Source organism: Danio rerio, chromosome 23 (assembly GCF_052040795.2).
Source record: "Danio rerio strain M-AB ecotype USA chromosome 23, GRCz13ab, whole genome shotgun sequence".
Classification (NCBI taxonomy): Eukaryota; Metazoa; Chordata; class Actinopteri; order Cypriniformes; family Danionidae; genus Danio; species Danio rerio.
Window position 1 is genome coordinate 47,539,766 of NC_141043.1, and position 25,248 is coordinate 47,565,013.

A 25,248-nucleotide genomic window follows, 5' to 3' on the forward strand; every position below is an offset into this window, starting at 1 on the left:
GTTAGAGAAGTGTGAGTGCGCTGAATCGCGCTCAAGCACGGTTCACTTGGCCGGCCCTGACCCGGTTGGGAGAGGTGTGCCTGAGCGCGGTTCACTTGGGCTTTGTGTGTGAGTACAAAACGCGCCAAAGCCCGAAACCGAAAGCGAGACGTGACTTTTAAGGACAGTTTGATATGGATTTATTAATCATTCTTACTGTTCAGTGAACGCAAACTGGCGTAGTTTATTAAAGACGCAAACCCCTCACTGCACCACAGCTGCGCGCCTTCAGCAGACCTCCTCATTCCTGCAGCACGAGAGCTTTATGATTGTTTATGAGTGGCAAAAGTGGCGGATCTGTCCGGTAAAATATCTGACTGCGTGTCCCCGCGTCCCTAAGGACTGTTTGGCGAAATATTTGACGGCATTTCAAACGACTGAAACGATATAACTAGAGAAATCTCCACTGTGCTACTGAGTGAGAGCGTATGGCAAGCCATTTTAGCATTTAAACCTTGTTCTGACTATCCATAAATATATTTAGAGATATCTCTAATTATATTTTGACTAGTCATAGTTGTAATTCGACTAGTCAGAATGACAATTAGAGATATCTGCAATTACAATTGTACTAGTACGAAATCAGATTGGAGATATCTGCAAATATATTATGACTAGTCATATTCCTCCATTGACTTCCATTGAAAAATATTTGCAGATATCTCTAAATGAGTTTTGACTCGTCAAAAATCCAATTCAAGATATCTACAACTGTAATTCGACTATTAGTAAATTAATTAGAGATATCTTCAAATATATTTGTAAATATCTCTAAATATGATGAATTAAAGACATCTCCAAATGTATTATGACTAGTAAAAACTCAGAGATATCTCTAATTACAATTGTGACTAGTCAAAACTCATTTGGAGATATCTGCAAATATTTTTCAATGGAAGTCAATGGAGGAATATGACTAGTCAGTCATAATATATTTGCAGATATCTCCAATCTGATTTCGTACTAGTACAATTGTAATTGCAGATATCTCTAATTGTTATTCTGACTAGTCGAATTATAATAATGACTAGTCAAAATATAATTAGAGATATCTGGAAATATATTTATGGAGTCAGAACAAAGATTTAAATGCTAAAAAGGCTTGCCATAGAGAGCGCTTCTGAACAGCGCAGCAGCGATGACGTAAGCGTGCCGAGGCCCGATATGGTGTGAGCGCGGGCCGTCGGGGGAGACGGGAGGGGGGACAAGCGTGCTTTGGCCCGGTTCGAGGCAACTGTACCTAGTGTGAGTACGGCCTTAGTCATTTCGCAGACGCTTTTATCCAAGGCGACTTAGAAATGAGGACAAGGAAGCAATTTACACAAACAATGAATAAGTGCTGTAGGCAAGTTTCAGGTATGTAAAGTGTAAGACGCAAAACATTAGTCATTTATTTTTATTTTTTTTGTAGTACAGTTAGCGGTAGAACCAGAGAGGCATTTGCAGATTAGGAAGGAAGAGATTTGAGAGTTGAGATTTTTTTTATAAAACGGACCTTAAACGCGCCGGTTTTTGCATTGGCATACAGTTCGCCGGAAGTGCTTGAACCAGGTTACTGGCAAATTAAAAGTCCCATTTGCATGCTTCGGCATATACCCCATTAATCCACGGACAGGTGGTTGAGGACCACTGAGCTAGGGGATAAAATGAAGTCAACATGATCATTCTTCAGATTGTCCACTGCTAAGTATTTTTTTTTAAATATGACGCGACCCCCACCAAAGCTCACTGTTGTGGGCAGGGACCCCCCATGTTGGGAACCACTGGACTAGAGGAACTGCAGACAGAATTAACCTGAATAAGTCTTCTGTGGTTCTCGGTTTTAGCAAGAAATGTCCATATTTTTGTACCTTTAAAGGTGTTGTATGAAAGTTTTTGACTCTTCTAAAGCATAAACATATTGTAATATGTAGGCAGATATTTCAGAAACATGCCAAGTGAGCTTTCTTGTTTATCTGGAGAACAATGCTAAAGTCAGATATTCTGCTTTAAAGGTCCCATGAAATTAGTTAGTAGCAGTATTGTTCGATTTTAAGATATCTTTAATCTAGTGGTCCTCAAAAATAGTGACGAAATTTGCGATTAGAAGATTTAAAACAGATATAAACATGTGAAGCTTTAATGCACTTCTGCCTAAATGGATCAATGATTTTATTCACCTCACCCCATACTTCAGCTTCTCATCAAATCTTCTGACCAATCAAATCCTCTCTAGTTTCTGACTTGCCCGCCCCCTTCTTCTCATTGGCTTCTAATTTGATGTGCCTGAGCTCAACCACTCTCACTTGCAGAGCTGTGATATAAACAAAATGCTATTGGCTGTTTTAAAAAGTGGGAGGAGCTATATTATGTTCCGCCCTCTCCTTTTGTTTCGGTTGAGATTATGTCAGACATTGAATGAAAATTCGCTCCATAAGACCTTAAACCTAGTTCAGCCGCTAGGTGTCAATCACACATACTGCACCTTTAAATCTCTCCTCATCAAGTCACTTTTGTGTTTTTTTCACTATCTTGAATATGATGGATTAATTCTCAGTGCCTTATTTCTTGAATATGATGTGAATGCAATCACAAATTCAACATATTAGATTTTCCTGAGGTTTTGCGTTGGTTTACAGATCTTGTTTGAACATTTAGTTTCAGTCAATATCTTCTGAGTGAATACAAATGTGAATGCAAGATAAAATAAAACTGTATTGTGAAATGTGCTGGAGATGCTTCCTATTTATCAGTGCTGTCTGTGGGGTCAATTCTCCGCCAAAAGAGCTGAGGTCACAGATCGAGGAAAGATAAACATAAAATTATAACTCAAAAAAAGCTTGAAATAAATACCTAACTATTAAAAAGAAACAATGCGGTCACATGGTGAAAGAATAATATAATATATAATACTATATAATATATAATAGAATGATATGATAATATATAATAATATTAATAAATAATGCTATATATATATATATATATATATATATATATATATATATATATATATATAACAGTTTATATTTATTTAATATTTAGAGAAGAAAGAGGGAAACTACAATAATAATCTAATATTAATATACATAATTATATTAATAAATAATAGAATATATAAAACAATATATATTTTAATATAAATTGGAGAAAAAAAGAGGGATTATAGTATTATTATTATTATTATACAATTATAGTATAATATTTATGAATAATAATATTAATAAATAATACAACACATAAAACAATATATATTTTGATAATAATTAGAAGAAAACATTGAAAAAATAAAATAATTTAACCCAATAATATTACAATATTAATACATAATAATATTAATAAATAAAACAATATATAAAGCATAATATATTTTAATATAAATTAGAGGAAAAAAGAAAAAAATATACAATAATATAATATTAATACATAATAATATTAATAAATAATACAGTGTATACAACATTTTATATTTTAATAGTTATTAAAGAAAATAAAAGTAAAAATGCAATAATAATATTATATTAATACATAATAATATTCATAAAATGACACACTATATAATATATATTTTAACATCAATTAGAGAAAAAGGAGAAAATAATATAATAATAATACATAATAAAAGTAATATTAATAAATGATACACTATATAAGACATTATATATTTACCAATAATTCATTTAATATTTTATTTATTTATTATATTGTAAAATACAAATTAAATAAACATTTTGAAAAAGCGTTTCTAATGTATATTCATGTGATTTTGGTTTAGTTTAGTTGGTCTGTAGTTCAGTTTCTGTATTCTGTATTCTCTGCTGCCCTCTGCTGATCACTTTAAATCAAACACATTCTTCACTAAAGTTGTTCGTGAATGTGCAATAAATAAAAAGAAAGCAGTGTGTGTATGCATTTTTAGATACTTTAATGTAATGTCACAGTATTTCTTATTCTTCAGTCTAGCCTAGAGTTATTATATATAAATGTCCAAAAAAATACATAAGTTATGTGATAATTGTGTTGTTTTATAGATTTTCTTTAATATTACAGATGAAATGCGTAAGGGGTTAATTATAAAATACTTTAGTTATTGTAATGTAAATATATTATAGTGTGTGTGTGTGTGTGTGTGTGTGTTTGTTTGTTTGTCCGTGTGTCTGTAAGTGTTTATGTAAGTTTTTGTGTGTGTGTGTGTGTGTGTGTGTGTGCTCGTGTGTGTGTGTGTGTGTGTGTGTGTGTGTTTGTTTGTTTGTTTGTTTGTCCGTGTGTCTGTATGTGTTTGTGTAAGTTTTTGTTTGTGTGTGTGTGTGTGTGTGTGTGTGTGTTTGTTTGTTTGCCCGTGTGTCTGTATGTGTTTGTGTAAGTTTTTGTGCGTGTGTGTGTGTATATGTGTGTGTGTGTGTGTGTTTGTGTGTTTGTGTAAGTTTTTGTGTGTGTGTGTGTGTGTGTGTGTGTGTGTGTGTGTGTGTGTGTGTTTGTGTGTGTGTGTGTTTGTTTGTTTGTTTGTTTGTCCGTGTGTCTGTATGTGTTTGTGTAAGTTTTTGTTTGTGTGTATGTGTGTGTGTGTGTGTGTGTGTGTGTGTGTTTGTTTGTTTGTCCGTGTGTCTGTATGTGTTTGTGTAAGTTTTGTGTGTGTGTGTGTGTGTGTGTGTGTGTGTGTGTGTGTTTGTGTGTGTTTGTGTGTGTTCGTGTGTGTTCGTGTGTGTGTGTGTTTGTTTGTCCGTGTGTCTGTATGTGTTTGTGTAAGTTTTTGTGTGTGTGTGTGTGTATATGTGTGTGTGTGTGTGTGTGTGTTTGTGTGTTTGTGTAAGTTTTTGTGTGTGTGTGTGTGTTTGTGTGTGTGTGTGTGTGTGTGTGTGTGTGTGTGTGTGTGTGTGTTTGTTTGTTTGTTTGTTTGTCCGTGTGTCTGTATGTGTTTGTGTAAGTTTTTGTTTGTGTGTATGTGTGTATGTGTGTGTGTGTGTGTGTGTGTGTGTGTGTGTGTGTGTTTGTTTGTTTGTCCGTGTGTCTGTATGTGTTTGTGTAAGTTTTGTGTGTGTGTGTGTGTGTGTGTGTGTGTGTGTGTTTGTGTGTGTTTGTGTGTGTTCGTGTGTGTTCGTGTGTGTGTGTGTTTGTTTGTCCGTGTGTCTGTATGTGTTTGTGTAAGTTTTTGTTTGTGTGTGTGTGTGTGTGTGTGTGTGTTTGTTTGTCCGTGTGTCTGTATGTGTTTGTGTAAGTTTTTGTGTGTGTGTGTGTGTGTGTGTGTGTGTGTGTGTTTGTTTGTCCGTGTGTCTGTATGTGTTTGTGTAAGTTTTTGTTTGTGTGTGTGTGTGTGTGTGTGTGTGTGTTTGTTTGTTTGTTTGTTTGTTTGTTTGTCCTTGTGTCTGTATGTGTGTGTGTGTATGTGAATGTGTTTGTGTGTGCGTGTGTGTGTGTTAGAATGTCTCCTATTTAATGTGACTTATTTATGAATACGACATAATCACATTGGTCTCCATGACTAACAGAAGAAACATCATTCAGTGGAAGTTTCTACAACCCAAAATCAGAAAAGGTTTAGACAGTATGGAAAATGCAAATAAGAAATGAAAGTAGTGATTTCTACATTTACTTCGACTTGTGTTTCACTGCTGACAACACAACAAACATTATTTAATGTGTTCCTGATGATTTTATAATAAACTTGTATTTCAGTTCTGCTTCTTGCAACACATTAAAAACAACAGTTGTTTCAGTAAAGCATTTCCCACTTTGTAATGATGTCATTCCTTTACACAACAAAGACGTTTAGACACTGAAGACAGCAAATGATGAAGAGTTTCAGGTCTAATTTTGTCCCATTCTTCCTGCAAACAAGTCTTAAGGTGTGCAACAGTACGGGGTCTTTGTTGTCACATTTTGTCGCTTCAAAATGCGCCACACATTCTCTATTGGAGACAGGTCGGGACTGCAGGCAGGCCAGTCCAGTACCTGTATCCTCTTCCTCTGCAGCAGGACTGTAATGTGTGCACAGTGTGGATCCGCAGTGTCTTGTTGAAATATGCAGGGCGTCTCTGTAGAAGGCGGCAGCATATGTGCTCCACAATCTCTCTGTGCTTTCAGCATTAATGGAGCATCACAGAAGGGAAGTTACCTTCACCAAGGGCACTGACATGACCCCATACCGTCACAGACCCGGGCTTTTGGACTTGCTGGTGACTGTCTGGCTGGTCCTTTTCTTCTTTGGTCCGGAGCACACAGTGTCCATTTCTCCCCAATAAACACCTGAAATACTGACTGATCTGAGCACAGTACATGCCTCCACCAAGTGATGGTCCATCCCAGACGTCAACGGCGCCTCTGAACACTGTCAACATAGGGCTTCCTCTTGGAATCTAACTGGATTTGAATTTTAAGCACTAAATAAAAGTTTAAGAGCTATTACTTTTTATTTCACATATAAAGGTTTTAGTTATGGTAATCCAAAAATAATTCAGCAGAAATCCGCAGACTTTCACCAAAATTCCCAGCAGAATTGGCAAAAGACGTCCGCAGATTCCGTCTGGCTCTACATATCAGTCACTCTTGGCCACTTTACTTCAAGTTTAGATTCATCTTAATAAGTGTATAGTATGATTTCACTCATATATTCATTTTCTGTGTTCCTGAAAGTTGTTTTAAACATGAAACACTTTACTTTTATTCACTTTTCCTCCTGTGTATTTAAGATTACAGTATAATGATGGCTGTCTGTCTGTGTGTGTGTGTGTGTGTGTGTGTGTGTGTGTGTGCATTGTGGCGTTTACTGTAATGTCTGCTTTTGTGTCTCTATCTGTCTCTCTCGCTTTATTTACTCATATTTTCAGACGCTTGACACACACACACACACACACACACACACTCTCATGGACACTCTTACACACACTTGACATGACATGTGCACACTAGACTGGATAATCTTTAAAATAACAGCTTGTTTCTGTCTGATGTGTGTGTGTGTGTGTGTGTGTGTGTGTGTGTGTGTGTGTGTGTGTCATGCGTCTGAAAAGTAAGAGAGAGAAAGTATGTAAAGATCTGAGATTGTGGTGTGTGTGTGTGTCCTTCCGTCCGTCCGTTCGTTCGATGCCAGTATGGGTTATGTGTGCATTCAATGCCTTGTGTGTGTGTGTGTGTGTGTGTGTGTGTGTGTCATGCGTCTAAAAAGTAAGAGAGAGAAAGTATGTAAAGATCTGAGATTGTGGTGTGTGTGTGTGTCCTTCCGTCCGTCCGTTCGTTCGATGCCAGTATGGGTTATGTGTGCATTCAATGCCTTGTGTGTGTGTGTGTGTGTGTGTGTGTGTGTCATGCGTCTAAAAAGTAAGAGAGAGAAAGTATGTAAGGATCTGAGATTTTGGTGTGTGTGTGTGTGTGTGTCCGTCCGTCCGTCCGTCCGTTTGATGCTAGTATGGGTTATGTGTGCATTCAATGCCTTGTGTGTGTGTTTGGTATGTGTATGAGAGTGTGTTCAGTATGTGTGTGAGTGTGTTTAGTTTGAGTGTGTTCAGTGTGCGTGTGTTCAGTTTGAGTTTGTTCAGTGTATGTGTGTGTGCGTGTGTTAAGTTTGAGTGTGTGTGTGTGTGTTCAGTTTAAGTGTGTTCAGTGTATATGTGTGTGTGTTCAGTGTGTGTGTGTTCAGTTTAAGTGTGTGTAGTGTATGTTTGTGTGTGTGTGTGTGTGTGTGTGTGTGTGTGTTCAAGGAGTTGTGCATGCATTCAGTTTGTGTGTGTTCAGTGTGAGTGTGTGTGTTTTCAATGAGTTGTGCATGCATTGTTAGAGTGTGTTCAGTGTGTGTTTGTGTGTTCAGTGAGTTGTGTGTGCATTCAGTTTGAGTGTGTTTCAAATGTGTTGTGTGTGTGTGTTCAGTGTATGTGTCAGAGAGAAAGAGAGAGAGCGAGAGAGTGTGTGTGTGTTCAATGAGTTGTGCATGCATTCAGTTTGAGTGTGTTCAGAGTTTGTGTGTGTGTGAGTGTGTGCATTCACTTTGAGTGTGTTGCATGTGTTGTGTATGTGTCTGAGAGAGAGATTGTGTGTGTGTGTGTGTGTGTGTGTGTGTGTGTGTGTGTGTGTGTGTGTGTGTCTGAGTATTTGCTCAGCATAAGTGCATGTTTGTGTGGTGTGTGTGTACACTACATGTGTGTGAGAGACGTGTGTGTTCAGCATGAGTGTGTGTTGTTTTTCCACTGAAGACATTAATGTGTGTTATTTATTACTCATCAGTGTCTGTAAGTGTTCTGTAAGTGTTGTTTAAGTGTTATGTGTGTGTTAAGCGGCTGATTCCTCTTACGTGAGCGTCTGTAATTGGTATAATTGGAGTGAAGTGTGTGTGCAGGATGACCGAGCGTCTCTCTCTCCGTCACACACACACCTCATGCATCTGCTGGAGCTCTTTATATACGGCGTCTGGAGCTCTGCTGGCTGTGAGTCTCCATCATGACACACTCCTGCAGCTTTCAAGACACGGCCAGGGTCCTCCTGATGGTGTGTGTGTGGGGAATCCTCACTATGGACACAGCGCAGGTGAGTATGTGTGTGTGTGTGTGTCTATGTTGTGGGGGCCAAATGTACAAGTCTCAGTGGTTAGCACTGTGGCCTCACAGCAAGAAGGTCGCTGGTTCGAGTCCCAGCTGGGTCAGTTCACGTTTCTGTGTGGAGTTTGCATGTTCTCCCCGTGTTGGCGTGGGTTTCCTCCGGGTGCTCCGGTTTCCCCCACAGTCCAAACACATGCGCTATAGGAGAATCAATGAATTGAATTAGCTGTAGTGTATGAGTGTGTGTGAATGTGAGTGTGTATGGGTGTTTTCCAGTTCTGGATTGCAGCTGGAAGGGCATCCGCTGTGTGAAACTTATGCTGAAGTAGTTGGCGGTTCATTCCGCTGTGGTGACCTCTGAAATAGTGACTATAAGCTGAAGGAAAATGAATGGCTGAGTGTGTGCTGGGATGCCAGAGTTCCTGTTTTCTGCATGTCTGTTAAATGAACACACAGCCGTTATTGTGAGTGTTTTTGTGTTTAGTTCCCGCTTCCTGAGGGCTTCAGATATATGCTGTATCCGGTGTCGGTGATGGGGCCGTTCGGGCCTCAGACGGTGCTTTTCCCGATGAGCGCAGCACAGACAAACACACAGATCCAGAAAAACCCACCAGCGAACCACACAGAGGTGAGGGAAGATTTAACATGATAGAAGTGCATCCAACACTGAAATGCTGTTGAATTTTCTCTTTCAGATATTTCCCAAATTATGTTGAACAGATTCAGGAATTTCCACAGTATTTCCTATAATATTTGTTCTTGTGGAGAAAGCCTTAATTGTTTTATTTCGGCTAGAATAAAAGCAGTTTTTAATTGTTTTAAAGGCACTTTAAACAAGCTATTTGGACAGACATATGTGTATATATAGTGTATAGACCATCATATTGGAGTAATATAAACACACCCAGTTTTTTTTTTTTTTTTTTTCCAATTTAACAACATATAAATAGTGGACCAATTAGAGCGGTTTTCAGACTGACCACAGCTTTAAGTAAGAGTGCGATCCCCCCGCCCACTGAATTGATTGACAGCTGCGCGCATTAACATGTTCCGGTAGTCACGTGTATATGTCAACAAGACCAGACATACGCAAAGCAACCGGGAATAAAAGGTCTGTTCTGTTCGCTAGGATCAGCAATCATCATCAAATGTGTTCAAGGGTGAGTTTCACATGTTTAAAGTGTTTTAAAACAGAGTATGTGTGTAATGAAGTACAGCGATTTACTTCAGCTTTACTTCATCAGCACAGCCGCGTGTCAGAACGAAGACTCGTCTTAAAGGCGCAGTACCACAAAACCACCCCCTGGTGGAAATGTGTATAAAACAGCATCTTGTAAAAAGTATAATGAAAAATCTGATGGGTGTTTTGAGCTGAAACTTTATATACACATTCTAGAGACGCAAAAGACTTAAATCTGAAAAAAGGGGTAACCTAGGTGCCCTTTAAGGTCAATATTATTAGCCTCCTTCAGCAATATTAGTTTTGGATAGTCTCCAGAACAAACCACTGTTATACAATGACTTGCCTAATCACCTTTAAATGTCACTTTAAGCGGAATACTAGCATCTTGAAGAATATCTAGTCTAATATTATTCACTGTCATCACGACAATGAGAAAAAAAAACAGTTATTAGCAACGAGTTATTAAAACTATTATGTTTAGAAATGTGTTGAGGATATCTTTAGATTCTGATCATACAGCAGGATGAACAAGACACAAACATCTTTGCCATCCTTCATATAATATGTGTATGTTAGTTATGAAAAAAGACACAAATAAAGTTTCTATAATCAAAATCAGAGGAAGAAAAGTTTGTGTTTACCTGAGTAGCGGCTCCTTACTCTGAACTCCCCGATTCAGCTTGAAATCAACAAAATTAAACCTGAAATCTCTTTATAAGCACATCTTTAACAACAGTTAAACATGGTGAATTAAACTGCGGACACTGAATGCTAAGAATAAAATGTACAAATGTAGGTTCACATACCCTGCCGTACAGGTGCAGTTCACTGTCAGAATGCAGTTGTTTTGCTTGTTGATGATTACCCAAGCCTTGTACAGCTTCGTCTTCTTTTCTTGTTTTTGGCTAAGGCACAACCTCGGTTTTTAGCACTACATAGTGTTAAATCTGGTCATCATGGAACATTATTTCTTGCACATGACCACAAAGAGCTAAATTGTTGGCATACAAAGAATTGTAGGCAGGGGCGGAATGGCCATCTGGCAATTTTGGCAAATGCCAGAAGGGCCGGACCATTTTTTAAATGTGGGCCGGTCAGCTATTTATTTTTTATTTTTATTTTTTCAAATGCATTGTTTTTACATGTAGGCAGCTTTTATCTCTTGCAAGATGTGAATATTATGATGATGATGATGATGATAGTAAGAATAATTATAAATGTTAAGCATTGGCCCAATCGGCAACGATCGGCTGGTTTCGAGATGGGCCGACCCAATCTGAGGTTACGCAGATGTAATCAAAATCTGGCAAGAATGTCAAGCAAACAGTAAGTGCAACACAAGCTAATTGTCAAAGATGGACCATAAAAAGTGGCACAGTAGGTGGCGCTGTCGCCTCACAGCAAGAAGGTCGCTGGTTCGAGCCTCAGCTGGGTCAGTTGGTGTTTCTGAGCGGAGTTTGCATGTTTGCGTGGGTTTCCTTCTGGTTTCCTTAACAAGTCCAAACACATGCTATAGGTGAATTGGGTAGGCCAATTGGGAATTGGGTAACCCTGTAATGGGTTGCAGCTTTGAGGGCATCCCCTGTGTAAAACATATGCTGGATAAGTTGCCGATTCCAAGATTAATAAATGGACCAAGCCGAAAAGAAAATGAATGACATGATTGCATATTTAAATGGGTTGTTTTTGTTTCAGTCACATACATCAAATGTTTAAATATCTCTTAAATGTGGTCCTGCTTATATAATTTTACCATCTGTACACCAATATAAGTAGTGAATGTGCGTGTCTGTGGGTGGGGCAGTGTCGGTGTGGTAATGTGAGCTGGTGTGGCTACAGTGCCAGGGCTGATTTTTAGTCCCTGATTGTAGGCCTTTAGCTTCTCTCTTGTAAAATCACATGGAGCTTTAATGAGATTGTATATTTGGGGCTGGATGATTGGTCATTTCGCCAATATCCATTTGGAGGGTGCTATCGCAAATAGACCTGTCAGACGAACGCCGCTCACTTTAACGTTAATTTTTGCCGAATCACTGTGCTTATCACTGGGTGACGAGCTGTTATAATATGCTGAAAGCATTATGTAGACCAGTGGTTCTCAAACTTTTTTTATCAAGTACCACTTCAGAAAAAAATTGTCTCCAAGTACCACCAAAATGAACAGTATTGAAATACAGTAGCGTAGTAGGCCCAGTAAAGCAGCCACAACTCTGCACAGTTAAAAAAAAGTTTCAGAATACCTCAGAAATATAGGCTTTATGTCATATATGGCATATTATATACATCATTTTTGATCAATTTTAAAATATATGTAGCAGGTACATGACATCTTTCATTCCTCCGCGTACCACTAGAAGGAAGCCTGCGTACCACTAGGGGTACACGTACCACAGTTTGAGAACCACTGCTGTAAATAATATATATATATAATATATAACTTATTACGAAGACAACAACAAACTCTGTACCGCATGTTCACAAACATGGTAATTCATCTACATGTAGTGAATCATGTTTAGGGTTATGGTGCTTTTGAATGCAGTTATTTATTGCTGATTCTCTTCACAGGTTCGTTCTCAAGGTTTGTCTGGCCCCGCCCCAGTCTCTGCCTCTGGACCCGCCCCCAGCCCCGCTCCCGTCATTAACGCCGGCCCACCAGAGTCTTCAGTTCTGCAGGGACAGGTAAACTAAACATCAGTCTTCATCTCGCATGAATCAATCCCACTTCTGTCCTGATTTCAAAGGAGTTTATTTTATTTCACTGCAGATGTCAAACCTCCTGCCCTCAAACGTCCCTCTACAGGTCAAGAACTTTCTAACACTTTAATATTTTTTATTATTGATTAATTAAGCACTTTTGCATTCTTTAACAGCATTCACACAAGCAAACATGAAAACTCCGTCATCATTTACTCATTCTTGTTTCAAACATTTATGAGTTTCTTTCATCTATTGTACACTAAAGAAGATATTTTGAGGAATGTTGGAAACCTGTAACCATTGGTTTCCAAAGTCCTTCAAAATATCTTTTTGTGTGTGTTCAACAGAAGAGAGGACCTCATAAATGTTTGGAAGCACTTGAGGGAGAGTAAATAGTGCGACTTTTCACTTTTGTGTGAACTATCCCTTTAATGAGTATGTTTAATGAGTATATCAACATTGATTCTGTGGTTGATGCTCTTTGTTTTCAGGTGTACTCGTTTGTCCAGCAGGCTGTCATTGTAAGTCTGTTTGCTCAATATCATCATCTGTTCACATAAAGACGTGCTCATAAAGAGATTTAAGACATTTATGTGGAGGATTTATGTTGATTTCAGGCTGAATCCGGCAGTTCAGAGGAAGGAGCCGCTACTCAGGTAAACAAACTTGTTTTCTCTCTTGTAGAAACTTTGATTTATTTTCTTATGATTTTAGAGTCTTTTTTTATTTTATAGACTTTTTTGTCTTATGTCTGCTGCTGTTTGATCAGAATCGGAAAATTATTTCAACACATTTCTAAACACAATGGGCCCTATCATACACCCGGCGCAGTGTGGCGCAAGGCGCGGCGCAATAGTCTTTTGGTAGTTTCAGCTTGGCGCAAGAGTGGTTTTGAGGCGTTGCGCTACGCTGTTTAAATAGCAAATGCATTAGCGCTCATATGTGCGTCCATAGGCGATCTGGTCTATAAAGGAAGGCATTCTGAGGCGGACCGCTGGCGCGTTGCTATTTTGAGAAACTATAATAGATTTTTCATTAGACCAAAACAAACCCGGTCTAAACTCCAGCGCAGAGTTGCGCCTCGCTTACACACTGCTTAATACACACAAGAGAGGCAAATATCTTTACATATGAACACATTTAAATATTAAGGATATATATAGGATATAATAAGAATAGATATAGGATATAAATATAAAGGATTAAAATATTACAAAACATATTATTTTCTAGCCTACAGAAATATGAAAAATCACTGCTTTTATGTCTTCTTCATCTCGGGAGGCTTTTTCAGTTCATTCATAACAATTTGCTTTTGTATAATGTTATTATTATTAGCAGTATTATTTATTATATCCATATTTATATTTGTTTTATTAAAAACAAGCTTAGATTTGTCCACCTGTCAGGTTTTAGACCATATGGGGCACAGCATGTGTTTTAGGATATAACTCAGGTTTTTGAGCACACTTCATTATTATTGTTCATTTATTCGTTTGCTGGAAATTAGAACTGAATTTAGAAATAGTTTTGAAACGAATATTTGCGCTTAACAAACTAAAGTATTTATTTATAGACTAATTGATGTCCGTGCGTAAAGGTTTCCTTATCCAAGAGGGAAAGTGAAAGTAGATCCATTATCTCTCATTCTTACGCAGTAGATGCTCTGTTTAACTGTTTTCTGTTGACTGTTTGCTTGTGAAATGCTCAGATTTTCCAATTAGACTTACTTTGCGTCCTGTAAATAGCGAATGCGCTCTTGGCGCGACGCAGCTGACTCTTAAAGTGAATGTGAGATGAGACTCTGATTGGTTTATTCTCAAAACACACCTATAACTCATTAAGAAAATAAACTCAACCCTTTTAGACCATGCACCGCGGCGCAAAGCAGGTTTTTTCGTCCTTAAATTAGCAAAAACGTGTTCTGACATGCCCTGAAAGCGTTTGCGCCCTGCGTTTTGTGCTCTGCTCATGGACCGTCAAAATACAGCCCAATAATTTTAATAACTAATTTCTCATAACTAAGGGCATGATGATGACAGCACATAATATTTTTCTTATAATTTTGCAAGATGCAGTACTAGTATTCAGTTTAAAGTGGCATTTAAAGGCTTAACTAGGGTAATTAGGGTAAAGTTAGGGTAATTAGGCGAGTCATTGTATAACCGTGGTTTGTTCTGGAGACAATCCAAATTGAATAATTCTTAAGGGGGCTAATAATATTGACCATAGCAGTGTTAACATTTTTTTAGGCTACACTTTTTTAATCCAGTCTAAGAAAAATAAAATAGAAACTATTGTTGATAATTTCCTTGCTCTGTAAACTATATTCCTCATCATTGTAATGTTAAAATAAGGGGCACATTTTTAAATCTATTCATCCGGAGCTGTTGATTACAGCTTATTAATATTAATAGCCAGTGGCACGGTGGCTCAGTGGTTAGCACTGTCGCCTCACAGCAAGAAGGTCGCTGGTTCGAGTCCCGGCTGGGCCAGTTGGCATTTCTGTGTGGAGTTTGCATGTTCTCCCCATGTTGGTGCTCCAGTTTCCCCCACAGTCCAAACACATGCGCTTTAGGGGAATTGAATGAGCTGTATTTACATGTCCATAGTATGTATGAGTTGTGTGTGAATGGGTGTTTGCCAGTACTGGGTTGCACCTGGAAGGGCATCCGCTTTGTAAAACATATGCCGCAATAATTGACGATTCATTCCGCTTTGGCAACCCCTGATGAATAAAGGGACTGCATAAGAAAAACGATTTAATGAATATTAATAGCCTAATATAGGCTGCACAAATAAAATCTAGTTATTACATCTTTTAAATCTTTTTCTTAACTGTGTAATTCAAATATACATTCTAAAATAACTCAAGAGGTCTGTTAGCACTACATCATTTAAAATGCTGATTAGATTAAAACTTTTAAGTTGCCAGAATAATTTTATTAAGTTTTAAAAACAGGAAACTATTAATAATTTCATCAATTTAAAAATGGGCTAATTTAAAGGTAAATATATCTGTCAGTTACTTTAAAACAATATCTAACTTGTAGCAAACCAAAGAAATTGGGTTGATAATTTTTCCACACTAATGGAGTTGTTTTGTATTTTTAAATCCACACTCTGATGTTTTTTTATTTTTTTTATACTGATAATATGGGAATCTACATGTTTTTTTTTTTGTTTTGTAAAAGAATGAAAACCTGTGGTTTAATACAAATAAAAAATTATCGAAAAACAAAAATGTTGTTGTTAAATGTATTTCTTACAAGCATAAACAGTACAATTGAAAACAAACAAAATATTAAACAATTTCGGCTACTTTCTTTATTTGAGGCTCTAAACTAAACTATTTGGCAGGGACAGTGTACATCAATTAGCATCTCTGCCAATGCATCAGAATTAGCCCGAAGGCTATTTTTCATCTGTTGTGCCTTAACAACCTAGAAAAAAACAATACAAAAATTATACAATCTATCAAACATATTTAAAAAGTACTAAAATAGACATGGTCATATAGATGTTAAAAGAGAATATTTACTGTACAAATTAAGCTAAAACACCAACATTTTGTAATAGAGATAAAAATAGTTGAAACACATCTAAACAACAGATCATTAAGATGGTGGGCACAATTGGAAACATGCTAGTTTCAATTTAATCAGAATGAAGACACGTCTAATTCTCTATAAACCAGGTTTTAAAGGGCCATGAAAGCCCCTCGTTTCAGCAGGGTGTTTTCACACCTCTACTTTGGAAAAAGTCAGAAAAGTGGGCGTGTCCAGCTCTGTTTAGGGGGGAGTGTCGGAGGAAGAAAAGTGGGATGGTGTGAAAGTGTCTATTTGGGCGCGCTTGAGTTTCAGAGTCAAAACACACACACACAGCGGACAATGTGACTGTGTTTACATGGACATCTGTAGTCAAATTATTTGCCAAATTATTAAATGGTGGACTTTAACTGCAGTTTGGCTCTTTCATTCAGGGAATTCATTCATGTCCCTCGCGACAAACGAGATATTTGATTCGAGGAGCTGCTCTAAGCGTGTATTTTTCATGCAATGTTTGATACCGCACGGCGAATGAGAGAAAAAAAACCCAGCATTTCCCGGAAACTTAGATGCACACGGCAGGTAGCGTCAGAAGCCGCGTGTGTTATTCCGGTCACAAAATCCAACACGAGGTTATAGTTTGGTTGTAACTGTTAGAGCTAACTTGTTTACACTCAGTGCAATAGTTTGTTCGATACGAACAAACTGAGTAAACAAAGAGCACTGGTCGCTCACTTACCAAATCTGTAGAGACAGGACAATCACCAGCAACTAGAGCCGCGTCTTTATTAAGAGGAGACTACAAGCGAATCCGGATCTCAGCGTTTGCAGATGAGAACAGCTCTCAGGTAAACAATAATCCTCAGACACGTAAGTTATTGTTGTGGAGCGTCGCGTACACTGTTAATCCACACGTGACTCCAGCTGAGCTCTCACAGAGAGAAAATGAAAACAAAACTTCACGGCAGCAAACTATAAAAGCAACACTTCACGCTTGTTTTGCCAACACAACGTGGCGTCTCTGTCGTCTAAACACTGTGACAGTAATGAATATTAATGTAGTTGCACAATAGAGCGCGCTGATTGGTTTGAACCAAGCTTTACTCATGCATTAATGCAGCACACTGTAAGACGTAATAAGACACACTCTGGCTCAGACGTCCAGTCTGCACGCTGGAATACACGCTATTATGTCATGACCGTGACGCAGCTTCAAAAATTAGTTTCAAACCGGAAGTACGAATTTGCTTAAAATAACGCAAAAACAACCAAATTACACTTTTTAGTGAAATATAGGTGTCCTAATAGTGTTTTTAGCAGTGTGGGACACATATACGACTGGCAACAGCTCAAAACATGTGTTTTGGTGTTTCGTGACCCTTTAAAATGTTTTTTGAATATATTAAATGAGGTTATCTCTCTGATGCTGCCAGGGACAGAATTCCACTCCTGTGCAGCTGTAACTGTAAACTTGAAAACGTGCATGTAATTAAGTACATAACACTGGATTTGTTTTCAATTTTAATTTAAAAAACTAATTGAAGCAACTTATTTTTTGAGTACTCAACTTAAAACTTTTAGGTTTTTTCTATGTAAAAATGCCTCTGAATGAAGAGGAAAAGATTTGGCAAACATAATAAAGTTTGTTGTCTGAACTTCATTTTGTTAGATGCCGTCGTTACTTGAATATTGATGCAAACTGTTGCGTAATTTTTTTTTGTTTTGTATAACACTATTCTTAGAGTGTACTTTCTGATTAAAGTATTATAGTTATTTATTAAAGAACAGCAAATGAATCTCCTTTTGACGTTTTGTTTTATTATGTTAAATAACAGAGGTGTCACTTTAAGGCTCATTTAAGACCAAATTTGTTGTGTCTAAAATAAAACAAGCCAAAATAAAACAAGCCAAGTGTTTACATAATATTACGTCTATTTGTCTGTTTAAACGCACCCGACCCAAATCAGATCAGCTGTTTGATGATCTTTATTTGCCACCCCTCATAGAAAGATTCAAAATGCAGGAAAAATACAGGAGAATACTTTAACAGGATGATTGCAGGATCGAATGGTAAAATACACTGTAAATCCAAACATAAATTAACTTAATAATTGTTGTAACTTTAAGTGCATTGAACATAAAAAATTAAGTTGTTCCTGACAAAATCTTATGAATTGAACTCATATTAAATGAGAAGTTTGAACAAGCAGCAAATGTATTTTTGAGTGTACGGAGAGCCCTGCGAGGGAAAAACAGGAGGGTTGACAGATTTGGTTAAACAAGACCTGGGAAATATCTGAAAAATACAGAACAGACCACTGTTATACAATGACTTGCCTAAATACCCTAACTTTACCCTAATAAACCTAGTGAAGCCTTTATATGTCACTTTACGCTGAATACTAGTGTCTTGAAGAATATCTAGTCTAATATTATTTACTGTCATCATGACAAAGCTAAAATAAATCAGTTATTAGAAATCAGTTATTAAAACTATTATGTTTAGAAGATGTGTTGGAAAAAAATCTGTTAAACAGAAATGGGGGGGGGGGTACAGCGGGGATATTAATTTTGACTTCATTCACAATTAAAATTTTTGAGGATATAATGATGCATGTCTCTTTCTCTCAGGTCATTTACATGGTTCCCATCAGTGTGGATTCGGCCAACATGGGAGTGATGGAGGGGACTGTGCCCAATCCTGACCCAGGACACCTTCAAGTTGGAGCCAGCACCTCCGCTGCACCCACCGCCGCACCACCACACGCTCAAGGCCAGATGGGAAAAACTGTGGCCACAGAAACAGCGATTAAGACAGAAACGCTGGGAAATAAAACACTCTGAGAGCCAGAAATACAAGATCCAGAAGCAGCAGGGCACTCACCAACCATCAAATCTAGATTATTTCCAGATCGACAGAAGCATTTCAGCTCTCAATTCAGTTCAGCTTTATTTCTATAGCATATTTTACAATGTAGATTGTGTCAAAGCAGCTAAACATAGATGAAAAAATACAAGAAAAAGCCATTATATTTCAAACTGTGGAACAATACAGCGATTCAGGCAGAGAATGTTCAGCCTACAATTTAGAAAGATAATATATTAGGGCTGTGTAATTAATTGAAATCGAGCAATTTGAAACGTTGCGGTTAGCTAATCACAAGAGGCTGCGACATAAAATATATATTATTTCATTTCCGATGACAAATCCACTAGAGGGCGCTGTCTACAATACTTAGGGAGCAGTTTGTCATGTATTTCAGGTGACGAATCCACTAGAGGGCGCTGTCTAAATTTCTGTGAATCTGAAATACATCAGTTAGGGTAAATTTTGTTGTACATTTCAGATGACAAATCCACCAGAAGGCGTCGTGACTGCCTACATAACTTAGGGTATATTTTATTATACATTTCAGTTGTTAAATCCACTAGAGGGCGCTGTCAACATTATTTAGACCGCTTTTATTGTACGCCTCAGATTACAAATCCATTAGCGGGTGCTGTCTACATTACTTAGGGTACGTTTTGTTGCATATTTCAGATGACAGATCTACTAGAGGGCGCTGTCAACATTATTTAGGGTGCTTTTATTGTACGCTTCAGTTGATACATCCACTAGAGGGTCCTGTATACATTACTTAGGTTACGTTTTGTTGCATATTTCAGATGACAAATCCACTAGAGGGCACTGTCAACATTATTTAGGGTGCTTTTATTGTACGTTTCAGATGACACATCCACTAGAGGGCACTGTCTATTTTTGTGAATCTGAAATACATTACTTAGGGTACATTTTGTTGCACATTTAAGATGATGAATCCACCAGAAGGCGTTGTGACTGCCTACAAAACCTAGGGTATATTTTATAATACATTTCAGATGCCAAATCCACTAGAGGGCGCTGTCAACATTATTTGGGGTACGTTTTGTTGCATATTTCAGATGACAGATCCACTAGAGGGCGCTGACTACATTACTTAGCGTGCTTTAGTTGTATATTTCGGATGATAAATCCACTAGAGGGTGCTGTCTACAATACTCAGGGTGCATTTTGTTAAGTATTTCCGGTGACAAATCCACTAGAGGTGGCTGCCTACATTGCAGTGATTCTGAAATGCATTAATTAGGGTACGTTTTGCTGTACATTTCAGATGACAAATCCACTAGAGGGCGCTGTCTGCATTATTTTAGGGTGCTTTTATTGTACGTTTCAGATGACAAACCCACTAGAGGGTGCTGTCTACATTTTTTAGAGTGCTTTTATTGTACATTTCAGATGACAAATCCAATAGAGGGCGCTGTCAACATTATTTAGGGTGCTTTTATTGTACATTTCAGATGACAAATCCACTAGAGGGCGCTGTCAACATTATTAAGGGTGCTTTTATTGTACGTTTCAGATGACAAATCCACTAGAGGGCGCTGTCTACGTTTTTGTGAATCTGAAATACATTACTTAGGGTACATTTAGTTGTATATTGAAGATGATAAATCCACTAGAGGGCGCTGTCTACATTTAAATGAATCTGAGTTACATTATTTCAGGTGACAAACCCCTAGAGGGCACTGTCTACAATACTTAGGGTGCTTTTGTTGTACGTTTCACATGACATCCACTAGAGGGTGCTATATACATTATTGCAAATCTGAAATGCATTACTTAGGGTGAGTTTTGTTGTACGTTTCATTGCAAGTCCTTTTTCTAGCTGCAACCCTGTACCGGGAAACACTCATTCACACACAAACTCCTACACTGCTGAAAATTTAGCTTATTCAATTGCCCTATAACGCATGTGTTTGGATTGTAGTGAAAAGCGAAGCACCTTTTGCAAACTCCACACAGAAATGACCACTGACCCAGCCGGGACTGAACCAGAGACCTTCTTGCTGTGAGGCCACAGTGCTAACCACTGAGCCACAGTCCTGCTCCATTTGTCAAAATGAAACATGTTATTCTGAGCTGTAGTTATGAATGATTTTGTAAATGATAGTGGCAGAGTTTAAAGATTTCAGATGACCAATGAGTATTTTGAGGCCAAATAGAGTCATTCATCATGTCAGACAAGATTTTTGGATACATAAACTATTACACTCAATGATATTTCAGTGGCTGTCTTCTGGAAATGATGGGAAAAATTGACGATAACGATTTTATTTATTTATTTATTTGGCTCAGAAACTCAAACAGGATGCATTACTACCAGGGCAAACTGTTTAAAAACAAACACTGACAGATGAACGAGACTGATTTATGCTGATTATGTTTCTATTATTGACACTGGAGAAAGATCGAACCGCTGATTTGTCGTTTTTAGCATGTGACCTTCTGTGAGAACTGTGCATTTCCACTAAGAGTGCGACCTCTGACCTCAGTGTTACTCTCATTTGATGGCTTGATTTGTCAAAATTAAAATCTGGTGCTGTGCATCTGTGTCTTTCCCATGTATTTGCAAATCTTTTTTTCTACATGTTGTACTACAGCTTTTCCCAAACAGAAACCTGATATATATGGCAATATGTAAATCACACACAAGCTCATGTTTGGTTTTCACAAATATAAAATATACTATATTGAAAAATGACCATTTGCATTTTTAAAACCATTAAAATAAAATAAAAAATAAAATAAATGCACATTTATCTTTATAAATATTTACTATAATCTTATAGGTTCACATATGAACATATAAAATAGTTCCACATGAGAAGACGATAGCATTAAAATAACCAGATGCTCTGTACACAACAATAATAAAGCAGTAAAAATAACATTGCCTGTACTTTCAGTGTCCATCAGTTTAAAGGTGCAGTATGTAAGTTTGACACACACAGTGGTTGAACTAGGTATTGCATTCCTGGATCCAAACAAACGCAAATGCAGTTGCTGGATTGAGGACCAACAGAAGCGAGCATTAGAAGGAATATTTTCATATTTAAAAAGTTTGTGTCCAAACCAACACCTGAAATTTATATTTTAAAAACAGCTTCTTGCAGCTGAAAAAAACAACAAAAAAAACAATGATTAGCTCAGGTACAGCTTATGTACTTTATTCAGTGTTAAATGCTAATAATGTGAGCTTGAATGCCATCGTAAATGACATTTATTGCCATACTACTAAAAGCAGCAGCACATAGTTCAGCTCAGATCTGGAAAATAAAATAAACTGCCTAAAACTGAACTTCAGAACTGAGACTCAGTGCAAACCAACACATATCAGTGATTCAACATCTACATTTAATCATGTTAAAGAGGTTAATATGTATTCATTATTCATTTATTATGAAGCTTACCATTTGGCTGGAGTGCAGTGAGTGCACTATTATGTGCTTCTGAATGGCTGAATTTACATTTCTGACGTGTTTTGTCTTGTGCAAACAGCCAAATTGCTTATTACTTTAAATCATTCATGTAGCATGTTGTTTGGACACTGGGTTACAATGTAATCTGCTCACCTAATGTTTATGCTCGTGATATTTAATTTATTTGCTAACTAACAACCTCATGTGGAACTCTGAATCTGCGGCTCATTTCGGAGTCTGCTACTGTCCACCAGAGGTCGGATTTGGGTCACGGACACACTTTTATTTTAGAACCTTCCTGACTGACTGAATGAATGAATGAAAATGAGGTTTGCGTCAAGGTAACCCAGGTGCTGAAATCTAATTGGCTTAACTGGCAATGGGCGGGTTAAATGACCAAAGACAGCCGTTCCAGCACATAAAGCACATTTTCAAAGCAGAATATCTGACTCCAGCATTGTTTTTCAGATAAACAAGAATGTTCACTGAGCATGTTTCTGAAATATCTGCACACATGTGATGGTGTTTTATACTTTAGAAGAGTCAAAACCTTACATACAGCACGTTTAACAAAAGAATCATCATCTAGACTTTCCAAAACATTCAAATATAAATTGCATATATGACAAATAGATTTGTAAAATCCAAATATGAACATATCAAACTTAGTTAGACTCCAAATCCAATTTGAAAGAAAAAAATTTAAATAAAAACATTCCATAACATAAAAAAACAGAACAATTGGCAAAATATAGCAATATTAATGTCCGCACCGCTCTGATTAATAGCCTGCAACTGACCTCTATATTTGATAAACCCAGAATAATCGTATTGTTGGAACCACTAATTCGGGAGATAAATTTATAGCTACATAAAATTCCGTAACAGTGCTTCAAAAGTGATCACTCCCACACTTCCCTGCTGAAAAAAATAGCTTAAAATAGCCTAGGCTGCCATCAACCTGGTTTTAAAGGGATTTTTGGCCATTTTCAGGCTGGTCTTAGTTGATCAGGCTGGGAAATGACCAGTTAAACCAGCTTGACCAGGTTGGAAATTGCTTGAAATCAGCCTATAAATACCCCACACTCCTCTAAAACCAGGCTAAAACATCATATTGGCCTATGTGTCCTCCGGATGCTCCGGTTTCCCCCACAGCCCATACACATGCGCTATAGGGGAATTGAATAAGCTACATTGGCCATAGTGTATGTGTGTGAATTAGAGTGTATGGGTGTTTCCCAGTGTTGGGTTGTGGCTGGACGAGCATCCGCTGCGTAAAACATATGCTGGATAAGTTGGTGGATCATTCCACTGTGGCGACCCCTGATTAATAAAGGGACTAAACTGAAAAGAAAATCAGTGAATGAATAATGATGCACTTCTCTTAAACTTAAAGCACTAAAGCATTTGCAAAAGAAAATAACAATAAATGAAAGTAACACACTTGCATTATAAAATCACAGTAATAAGCAGAACCAGGATTTTTTTTTTTTTGCTTTTTCTTTGCAGAAGTGTGATGAAAATCTGAGGACTTATGAAGAATAATTTTAAGAATATAGTATCTGAAATATAAAATATGAAATTCTATTAAAAGTTTACACTTCAAATCCAATTAGATACTTGTTTGATGAAGAAAGCAAGTCTCTCAAATAATAATAAATCAACCAAAAGACCGAAAATACTACTTTTTGAACTGTATAATACATAACCCTGCTGAAAAATCCAGCTTAAACCAGCCTAGGCTGGTTGGCTGGTTTTAGCTGGTTGACCAGGCTGGTTTTAGAGGGGTTTTGGCCATTTCCAGGCTGGTTTCCAGCCATTTCCAGCCTGGTCTTAGCTGGTCAGGCTGGAAAATGACCAGCTAAAACCAGCTGGACCAGCCTAGTTTAAGCTGGACATAGCTGGTTTTGGCTGGGCTCCCAGCCTGGCTAGGCTGGTCAAGCTGGTTTTAGCTGGTCATCTCCCAGCCTGACCAGCTAAGACCAGGCTGGAAATGGCTGGAAACCAGCCTGGAAATGGCCAAAACCCCTCTAAAACCAGCCTGGTCAACCAGCTAAAACCAGCCAACCAGCTTAGGCTGGTTTAAGCTGGATTTTTCAGCAGGGAAACCATAAAGACGATTGCATGTTAGTCAATAATAGTAATGAAAATAGTATAAAAATTGAACAGTTCAGTTCAGTTTCCTTTATTTGACATTCAAAACATCACAATAAATTGTAATGCAGAACGATGTTACATCAGACCCAACAAGAACATCACTATACGAACACTATAAAACCCTAACATGACAAATAACCCACATAGCAAAATTTCTCTGGCCCAGCTCTGGCCCACACAATCAGGTTTTGCTTGGCCCACATGCCGCAGTGAATTACGGTACATGACTGGACCAAATCTGGCTTCTAGACAAGGGCCAAACACAGACCATATCTGGGCCAAGTCTCAGCCAAGTTAATAACTCATAACTGGGCCTGAACTGGGCCAGATAGGTTGGTGTGTCACGATTACAATGAAATTGATAAACCCATGGAGTGATGCGCTTTAGGCACACTATGGGCACGCTTTTTCTCAAAGTGACCTGATTGGTAGAATTTTTTTTCTTTACTCAAAAATGATTTTAGTGTATTTTAAATGTGGGTTAAGACTGGCCAAACTCACATGGCCCACTTATCAAATTTGTAAATCTAGGCCAAATACTACGTTTTTCATCTGGCCCAAATCTTGTGTGCCGCCTTAAAAACGGTGCCACCTCTGCCAAACCCGGGCCATGTTTAGCCCACATGCTGTATGCCAGTGCCGGATGAATGCCTGCTGTGCCAGCTTTATGCCAAATCTGGGCCAGAATTCTTTGCTACTAGGGAAGCTTTTATAATTTCATAAATAAATATAGTTGTATAAAATATAACATTTTAAAAAATCTCTGGCTGGTTTTAGCTGGTCATCTCCCTGACCAGCTAAGTCCAGGCTGGAAATG

General features: G+C 37.7%; 1 protein-coding gene across 2 annotated transcripts; it reads left to right on the forward strand.

The window, feature by feature from the left end:
- Window positions 1-8,197: 8,197 nt before the first annotated feature.
- si:ch211-149b19.4 lies at window positions 8,198-21,401 on the forward strand. 2 transcript variants are annotated; one of them, NM_001386532.2, is given in 7 exon segments: window positions 8,198-8,532; window positions 9,028-9,171; window positions 12,295-12,408; window positions 12,494-12,529; window positions 12,918-12,947; window positions 13,044-13,082; window positions 18,606-19,687. In NM_001386532.2, coding segments are annotated over 7 exon segments (663 nt in total). In that variant the 5' UTR covers window positions 8,198-8,445; the 3' UTR covers window positions 18,819-19,687.
- Window positions 21,402-25,248: the final 3,847 nt, after the last annotated feature.